This window comes from Bison bison, unplaced genomic scaffold, assembly GCF_000754665.1.
Source record: "Bison bison bison isolate TAMUID 2011002044 unplaced genomic scaffold, Bison_UMD1.0 scf7180017864365, whole genome shotgun sequence".
In the NCBI taxonomy this organism is placed as follows: Eukaryota; Metazoa; Chordata; class Mammalia; order Artiodactyla; family Bovidae; genus Bison; species Bison bison.
In genome coordinates this window covers 1,942,283-1,951,111 of record NW_011494937.1, presented here as the reverse complement: position 1 = coordinate 1,951,111, position 8,829 = coordinate 1,942,283, and the positions used below count along the sequence as shown (strand labels likewise).

Genomic DNA, 8,829 nt, shown 5'->3' with positions numbered 1-8,829 from the left:
AGGCGCTGGTCCACCGTGGGCTCGGCCGCCCGGCTCTTGTTGGTGTTGTTGTTACGGTTCTCCTGGGGGTCGACCACCAGCGGCCGGTCCAGGTGGGTCTTCATGTCGGGCCGCAGGTGGCGAGCGTAGGAGGCCTTCCAGCGCTCGTCTGGGTCCATCTCGTTGTAGAGTGCCTCCCGACTGGCCAGAAGATTCTGCTTCCTCATCTCGCTTGTCCGCTGCTCCCACACCGACTTGGCGGGCTTCTGGTTCTTCTGTTGCTCCTTCCTGTAAAGAAATCGTGCCGGGGTTATGGAACTGCTGGGCGTCGTGGCCTGCAGGGGCCACTCAGGCCAACAGGTGTGTGGGCCCGGTGGAGATCTCAGCTCAGTTAGGTATTTCCACCTTGGTGGATGTCTTGCTCCAAGTGGGCATTTTCACCCAGATACCTATCTCAGTGGGCATCTTGACCTAGGTAGGCATTTCTGCTCAGGCAGGTACCTTGGCCCAGACAGACATCTTGACCCAAGTGGGCATCTCTGCCCAGGTGGGTATAACGGCCCAGTGGGCATCTCCACCTGTATCGGTACCTTGGCCCAGAAAGGCATGTTGACCTGGGTAGGGGGGAGGTCTCTTGGACCAGGTGGGATATCTTGACTTGGCTGGGTATCTCCACCCAACTAGGTGTTTTAACGTGTGTGGAAAAACTCAACCTGGCTGGTCATCTCAGCCTTACAGGAGTCTCAGCCCAGGTGGGCATCTTGGGTATCCTGGCTTGGCTGGGCATTTCGTCTAATGGGGGTCTCAGTCAGGTGTATGTTCATCGACTGACCTCTCTATTCCTCTTCAAGTTGTAGTACAGGGCCCCTGGGGGTGGTCCTGATGTTCAGAATACTCTTAATCTCTGAGACAGCCAATCATAATGAACACTGACCTGCAGCAGGTTCTGGAAGCCCTCGCATAGGCACTTGGGAGTCTTGAGACAGTGTCTCTATGGAGATGGTGAAAAACACCAGTGGGATTGTTGCTGGGGGTGCCAACTGAAGCCCTCAAACATTCAGATTTTTCCAGGCATTCTGTGTGTATCTATATTTGTATACAGACCATCACCTCCTATGGGCTTCCATGTCTGAGCATGTATCTCCCTGTGTTCTCCTTTCACAGCCACCTCCTTGCTTTCTGGGAAAGAAAGCCCCCTCTACATTGTCCAGTGATGCACTGCCCCACAGTGTTGCAAAGTCCCGGGACTACCCAACAAAGGCACGATTCAGAATATTGGTGTATCAGTCTTCTTGCCTGGAGAATCCCAGGGATGGGGGAGCCTGTGGGCTGCCATCTATGGGGTCGCACAGAGTCGGACACGACTGAAGTGACTTAGCAGCAGCAGCAGTGTTAATGAATCTTTCTTTAATCAAAACACCTTAACTCTCACCACCTGACCACCTCTGATCCACTAGCAAATTCTGGTTCACTCTTACCTTCACGATCTGTCTACAATTCAGCTATACCCATCACCTGCTCTGGCACCACCCTGGTCCATTCCTTATTATCTCTTTTGCAGGGAACAGTGCAGTCCTTTCCAACCTGGTCTCTTGCCCTTGCTCCCCTGATAGTACCTAGAGGGCACCTGAGTCCCTATTCCTCCTTAAGAACTGTCCATGTGTCTCCCCTGGCTCAGAACAAAATTCTCTGTCTTCCCCACTGCCCAAAAGGCCCTACAGGATCTGTTCATCACCTGTCTGCCTCTACCTCCTGCCACTTCTCCACCCCCACTCACTCTACTTTAGTTACATGGGCTTCCTTCTGGTACCCTAACCACACTGGCACGTTCCTGCCTCAGGGCCTTTGTACATGCTGTTCCCACTGCCTGAGATGAGCTCCTCCCTCACCTTCTTCAGGCTTTGTCACCTGAGACCACCCCTGACAATTTCACTTAAATCATAACGCTCATCACTCCTAGCCCTCCCTATACACCTCAACCTCTTTTTAATGCTGTATTTTCAGCAACAGTGTCTGGCACAGAGTATGTGTTTATTAACTATTTCTTGACTGAAAGTGGGTGGGAGGGCAGAAGTACTTTTTCCTAAGGCTCAACACAGTTAGGGACTGCTCCCTGCCCCCAAATCCTTGACTGGGAGGGTGCAGAGGCTGAGGAGCCCAGAGAGCATCTCAGAGTTGGTGGCACTTACACAGCTATGGACATGTTGGCTGCAGACAGAGGACTCACTTCTGCCACCTCTTTGGCTTTCTGGAGGGCGAGTTTCTGGTTGGCAGCCTCTTCTTCTTCTTGTTCATCCTAAAAGGCACATAGGATCCCTGTTCACAAACTGTGAACTGGGCCTTGGGGCCGCATCTCTGACCCTACTGTTAACCAGGGGCATCATTTGAGATATTTACAAACAGGTCTGGCTTGGGTATCAACCAATCAGAGCTGAGGCCCCCTAATCGGAATGTATACTCATTGGTTAAGTGTACTGCTATCCCCTTCATGTCCAGGCTTGATATCCAGCTCATTCTGAACCCTATTTTAACACACGGAAGAAAAGGAAAGGAAAAAGACTGCCTTCTTTTCCCACAATGGAGATTTTTCTGTAACTCTGTCTCAATGAGCTGGAAATTAATGCAAAGATTTTCCTCTCATTCTACTTCCTGGGTCATTTAAGCTCTCTGAACCAAGACTTTAAATAAAACACCAATAAGCCCCCACGTGCAGAAAAATCTGGCACCCACAGCCCATCCCATGCACTGCCAACAGCCTCCAGAAGGGGAATCAGGAGAGGAACTTAGATTCTCAGCCGGTTAGGTTCAGAGAGGAGGAGGATGGGGGAAGATGTTTTATAAAATACATACAGAAAAAGACGTTTGGGGGCTTTAAATCCTTCTTCAGCCTTCATGCAGGGCCTCATTCGTAAAACAGAAAAGCCAACAAAGAAAAAGCAAAGAAAAAGCAACGAGAAAGAAATGGCCAGAGACAAACCCACCAATAAGCAAGATCATGCGGTGGCAGGGCACCTCTCCCACTGCGCTGGGATCTCTGGGGCAAGAAGCAACCTTACCACCTCGGAAATGGTCAGATCAGGACACTCTGTGTCAGTGACAACACAGGGGTGGGACTCGACTGGCCACCCTGCTCTCCCAAGTCCACCCCTCTTTCTGGCATCACATCCAAGCATTTCTGAGAGCCGAGTCCCTGGACTACTTGCCTCGGATACACTGCAAATGCACAAATGCAGATTCCCAGGCCTCCTGAAGAACCTGGCCCGGGCCCCAGCATCTGCGTTTTCAACAAGCTCCCAGGTGAGTCTGAAACACGCTTGAGTTCAAGCTGTGCTGCATATGGTTAGAAGCACAAATTCTGGATCCGTCTGGATTCAAATAGCAGCTCCTCCACTTTCTGCTTACCTTGGACGAAGTCTTTCTTTGTACCTCACAGTCTTCCTCTAAAATTTCAACTCCTAGACTTCCCTACTTCATATTTCTCCTTAGCACTTATCACTAGCTGACAAGTTTCTTTCTCGTCTATCTCTTCTGCTAGAATATCAATGAAGGCAGAGATTTGTCTGTTTTATTCCTGGCTATTTCCCTGGCCCCTAGACCAGGCCCTGTTCACAGCAGGTGCTCAATAAATGCTTTCCAATGAATAACAAAGTCTGTAAAATGGGGCTCAGGGAATTTGCCTATGAGGTTTTCTGTGAGGGCTAAATGAGATAAAAACCTGTCTAACAACAAGGTCCTATGATGTAGCACAGGGAACTATAGTTAAAACCTTCTAATAAACTATAATAAAAATATGAAAAATAATCTATGTTTGTAACTGAATCACTTTGCTGTACACCAGAAACTAATACATTATAAATCAAATATACCTCCATCAAAAAAAATTAACCACATCAGGGGCTGAGTGGGGTCCCTGCCACATTTTAAATGCCCAAGAAATGCTTGTGGAATAAACGAAGGGAAGAATGAGGGTCTGGATGACATTTCACAGGCAATGAGCTTTTTCCCTCTCTTTTCCCACCCTCCTGGGGCACCCCCTCCCCGACAGCAGCCCTTGAGGATGGGGTCTTGGAACCTAGATGAGCTCATGGTTAAAATCAGCCCCTGGAACAGTGACACCAGTCAGCCCCATGGTGGCCAGGACTGTGGCCGTATGCTAGGGGGTGGCAGAGATTTCCGTCTTTCCTCCAGTCAGGGCTGGGCCTGGGAAACTCTCCCTCCCTCCTGCCATGGCTGGCAGATGGACGGTTGGCAGTCTTCTCAGTTCAGTTCGGTTCCCTGAATATGGCCTGTGTACCTTAAGGCATGGGGGATGGGGCGGTGAAGCTGAGGCAGGCCCCAGGCCTGGCCCTCCTGAATGATTCTGCATATGTTCTCTTAATGTGATAGGGCTGCAGGTGAAAGACTTGGGCTAGACCACGACCACCTCCTAGCATGCCTTTGTTCCAGACAGCTTCCCCTCAAACTGCAAAAGGTGCTCGGCTTCCCTTGTGCGATGCAGTACCCGTTCAACCCTTCCTAGCAGCCCTGCTCAGGGGCTATCCCGAGGGCATAAGCTGTGTTCCTGAAAGCAATGTTGCCTTCTCTGTGCCTAGCTGAGGTGGACCTGAATCTCAGGGAGTACAGGGCTGCCCTAAGGGCATTTGGCATAAGATTTTGCCCAAATAATCCAATACCACTGACCATGAATGAAAACTGGGCTGCTTCCTCACATGAACAGTTCATACCCCCACACCCCAAATTCCTTTCTGATTTCATTTACTGTGCTCTGCTCTTTGAGGGATCACACCTCTGCTCTTTCAGTTCCTAGCTATGTGGCAAGGTCCTGGCCTCTCTCGGCCTCAGTTTTCCCATCTGCAAAATGGGGATAACAGTTACTCCCTATCTCATGCTTTCTGGTGTCTGCCATACGAGAGGGGCCATCACGTTTCCTTTGGTGGTTGTTAATTTTTATTTTGATCGTTACCTGCTCAGCTGGGGCTCAAATGAAAGTTGGCAGGGTGTGTGGGTAAAGAACTCAGGCTCTGGAACTTGCCAAGTCTGGGTTTGAATCCTAGCCTTCCCTTTCCCAGCTCTGTAAAATGAAGAGCTGTAGCTCCGGATCTCTGGTCATGCGAAGTGACTTACAAAGGTTCCTGTTATTGATCACTTCCTGTATGCCCCAAATTATGCTGAGCTCCTGACATGTATAGCATGATGCTTTAAATAATAGCAGCTGTCATCATCCCATCTGGGGTCAGTGATTCTGCCTTTCTGAACCTCAGTCCCCTCTTCTGCCAAAGGGAAATGACAGTTACACCTGGAACCATGAGCATCATATAATTCTTTACTGCTGCTGCTCAGTGGTGAAGTCCGGCCAGTTCCCAAGCTCACGGGGACACACACTGAGCCTCAGAACCTTGTCTGGGCTACTCTCCATCTGTCCCCTCCTTCCGGGTTTAGGGTGCTGACAGTGCCTGCTCGCCTGGAGGCTGCCGCATTCCTTGGAAGCCCCTCGACACTGCCCACTCCCTATAAACGGGCACTCTGGTGGAGTTTGCCATCTGCTTCCTGCAGCAACCCTGCTGCCTTAACCACCCCCACCTCCGCCCTCCTTTGCTGAAGAAGCCACTTGATGAGGGACAGTCTATTTTGGGGGTGGGGGAGGAGGTGCCTTTCTCCCTGGCACAGTGAAGCCGGGACAAAGGCTCTGACCCCAGCTCCTGTCCCCCTACCCCACCCTACCCCCTGCCTGGCACGGTCCTGATCTGCCATGAGCAGGTGGTAACTTTGCACAGCAACATTCTCCCACCAACTCCACCTTGGTGAGCTCCTGGGCGTTAGCCAGATTATCCACCGCGATGGCCAAGAACACGTTCAGGAGGGTGTCTGCAAACGCTGGAGTTAGGGAAAGTATTGCCACATGAACCCTGATATCTGGGACTCCTGAACCCCTCCCTTATGCTTCCCCTGCTCTCCCTGAGGCCCCGGGCTCATCCACCCCCCAGAGGATACAGTTCCCGAAGAGCGTCAGCACGATGAAGTAGATGGAGAACACCATGCCGCCTTGCACGCCCCCCTGAGACTTGATGCCGTCATACATGACCTCGTTCCAGTCTTCGCCCGTCAGGATCTGAAAGGGGAGGGAGAAACACACAGCCAACCCCCCCTCAACCTTGGGCCCCTCAGAGATGCAGCTGTGGAGCCGGAACCTGGCGTGTGGGCCCTTTCTCGGCCCTTGTCTCTGGGTGGGGATGGTCTTGGCCGTTTGCGAGAGGAAAGGGCTGTCCTTGCGTGGAGGAGCTCTCAGCCTGTTCTAGCAAAAAGTGACCCTGGAAGAGGAGTTTCTGATCTTTCTGGTTTTCTCTGATATGATAGGGAGATTTTGCTATAGGCTGAGTCGTATATGTTGAGGCTATAAACCCTCATGTGATGTTATTTGGAGATGGGAGGGAATTAGGATTAGCTGAAGACATGATGGTGGGGCCCTCATGAGGGGATTGTGTGCTCAGTCGTGTCCAACTCTTTGTGACCGCCATGGACGGGAGCCTGCCAGGTTCCTCTGTCCATGGGATTTTCCAGGCAAGAATACTGGAGTGGGTTGCCATGCCCTTCTCCAGGGGATCTTCCTGGCTCAGGGACAGAACATAGATCTCCTGCATTGGCAGGCGGGTTCTTTACCACAAGTGCCACAATGAGGGGATTAGTGCCTTTATAAGAAAAGACAGCAGAGAATTTGGTCTCTCTCTGCCTCTCTGTCTCCCTCCCTCCCCCTGCTGTGTGTGAGAGAAGTGACAAGGCGGTTGTCTACAAGCCAGAAGAGAGTCCTCACCTGGAATCAACCCTGGATGCACCCTGATCTACCTCCAGCCTTCAGAACTGTGAGACGTAAATTTCTCTTGCTATATATCCACAGGTACTTCTGGACTGCTGTATCTGGGGGTGGGGATGGTGGTGGTACAGGTGATCAGAGGAAGCCTCAGGTAAAGAGACGCAAGTGCTGGCAAACAGGCACGATGCTGACGTGTATGGGAAGGGCTAAAGGGATGTGTATGCAGGATCTACACGGTTGTTAAAAAAATATCCAGCTTCCCTCCTTTGCATTATTTCCATGAAAGTGAAAAAAAGTGAGAGTGTTAGTTGCTCAGTCAAGTCCAGCGCTCTGTGACCTCATGGACTGTAGCCTGCCAGGTTCCTCTGTCCATGGAATTTTCCAGGCAAGAGTACTGGAGTGGGTTGCCATTCCCTTCTCCAGGGGATCTTCCTAACCCAGGGATCAAACCTGGGTCTCTCCTGCATTGCAGGCAGATTTTTTACCATCTGAGCCACCAGGGAAGCCCCATTATTTTCATGAGGATAAAGTAAATATGAAAGAACTCCAAAGATGTTAATCCATTAGGTAGGGTTTTGCAGTCTTGGCACTGCTGGCATTTGGGAACTTCCTCTTGTCCTGTGCACTGCAGGGTGTTAAGCAGCATCCTTGGGCTCTACCCATTAGATGCCAGTAACACCCCCACACCCCACTTGCGACAACCCTAAAATGTTTCCAGATACTTCTAGGTGTCCTTGGCGGACAAATACCTCTTGGGCAACAAGCCCTGTGCTGAAGACATATGGGTGGTGATGACTACTATCGATAATCATTGATGTAAAGGCTCAGAATTTCATGGATGGTTTCCCTTTCCAAGCCCCTGTCTACAGGTCTCATTCAGAAGTTCCCCTTCCCCCAGGAGAAGAGAGGAGTGAAGTCACATTTTCCCATAAACTTTCTGTTCTCTAAAGAGACAGAACCCACATGGAACGGCTCTGGAAGTCCCAGCTTGGCCAGTTCTAAACCTTGGGGCATGTGCCTACATGGGTGCAGAAGTTGGTTTGGCGGGACCACCCACGGTCAATCTGTTTGCTTTGGAATACGGAATTGGGGTGTCTTCCAGTCACGGGGAAGATGGTGTATTATCGATGTCTATTATTTTCTATATTCTGATGCTTTGACATATGGGAGGCGTCTTACTGATCCTGGGGGGAGTCAGGACTAGCTAATTCTTAGAGTTAGTAAACAATTTGCCTGTGGGTGTGGTTTAAAAAATGAAAACCAACCAATTCAGAGCCCACACTCCAAACCATCTCCACTACTGGGCTCTTACACTTAGGCCAATATTCTACTGTTGGAATTAGCCCAGGGTCAGGTTCCATACAACTCAAGACAGCTCCAGGACTTGCCGAAATTATTCAAACTAGCCAATCCTCAGCCTGATTAACCTGCCTTACCCATTTCTTCCTGTGGACCAGCCACAATAAAGGGTCCTGCCCACATTTCCTGTCCCCCTCCTAATGAACCCTGGTGCTTCTCCATGGGGCCCTGCATTCACGGGACTGGGTGAAGGTTGTACCTGAAAAACTGTCATTATTGCTGCTGGAAAAGTGTCGAAGTTGGTAGGAGGAGTCCCTTCATCGAAATTAAACCTGTGGAGAGGGCACAAACATTTCACGTTGGTCCCACCCTAGGCGTGTGAGGGCTTGGCTCAGTATCTTGTTTCCAGGGCAACATCGCCAGCATCTCTGTTTCCCTTAGAAAGACATACTGAGTGGTACCCAGGGCCCTGCCCATCTGGGTGGGTGCACTGGGCATCATCCAGGCCATGAGGAAGGCAGACTGTGTGGTGCAGGTGGGCCTGGGTCTCTGGAGGCAGTGAGCAAGGTAAGGGTGGGAGGCCCTGGGCTGGACCCCAGGGAAGCAGAAGTCAAGAGAAGCTGCTGAGCACTTACTGGCCGCCAAAGAGTTGCATTCCCAGAAGGGCAAAGACGACGATGAATAGGAAAAGGAGGAACAACAGGCTGATGATGGATTTCATGGAGTTGAGAAGAGAGACGACC

General features: G+C 50.8%; 1 protein-coding gene across 1 annotated transcript in view; it reads right to left on the bottom strand.

Moving 5' to 3' along the window:
• CACNA1A (calcium channel, voltage-dependent, P/Q type, alpha 1A subunit) overlaps positions 1-8,829 on the bottom strand; it is a 255,016-nt gene that overhangs the window by 82,981 nt on the left and 163,206 nt on the right. Inside the window, 6 exon segments of the mRNA XM_010855524.1 lie at positions 5-267; positions 2,169-2,275; positions 5,777-5,844; positions 5,971-6,088; positions 8,346-8,418; positions 8,722-8,829. Coding sequence (XP_010853826.1) covers positions 5-267; positions 2,169-2,275; positions 5,777-5,844; positions 5,971-6,088; positions 8,346-8,418; positions 8,722-8,829 — 737 coding nt within the window.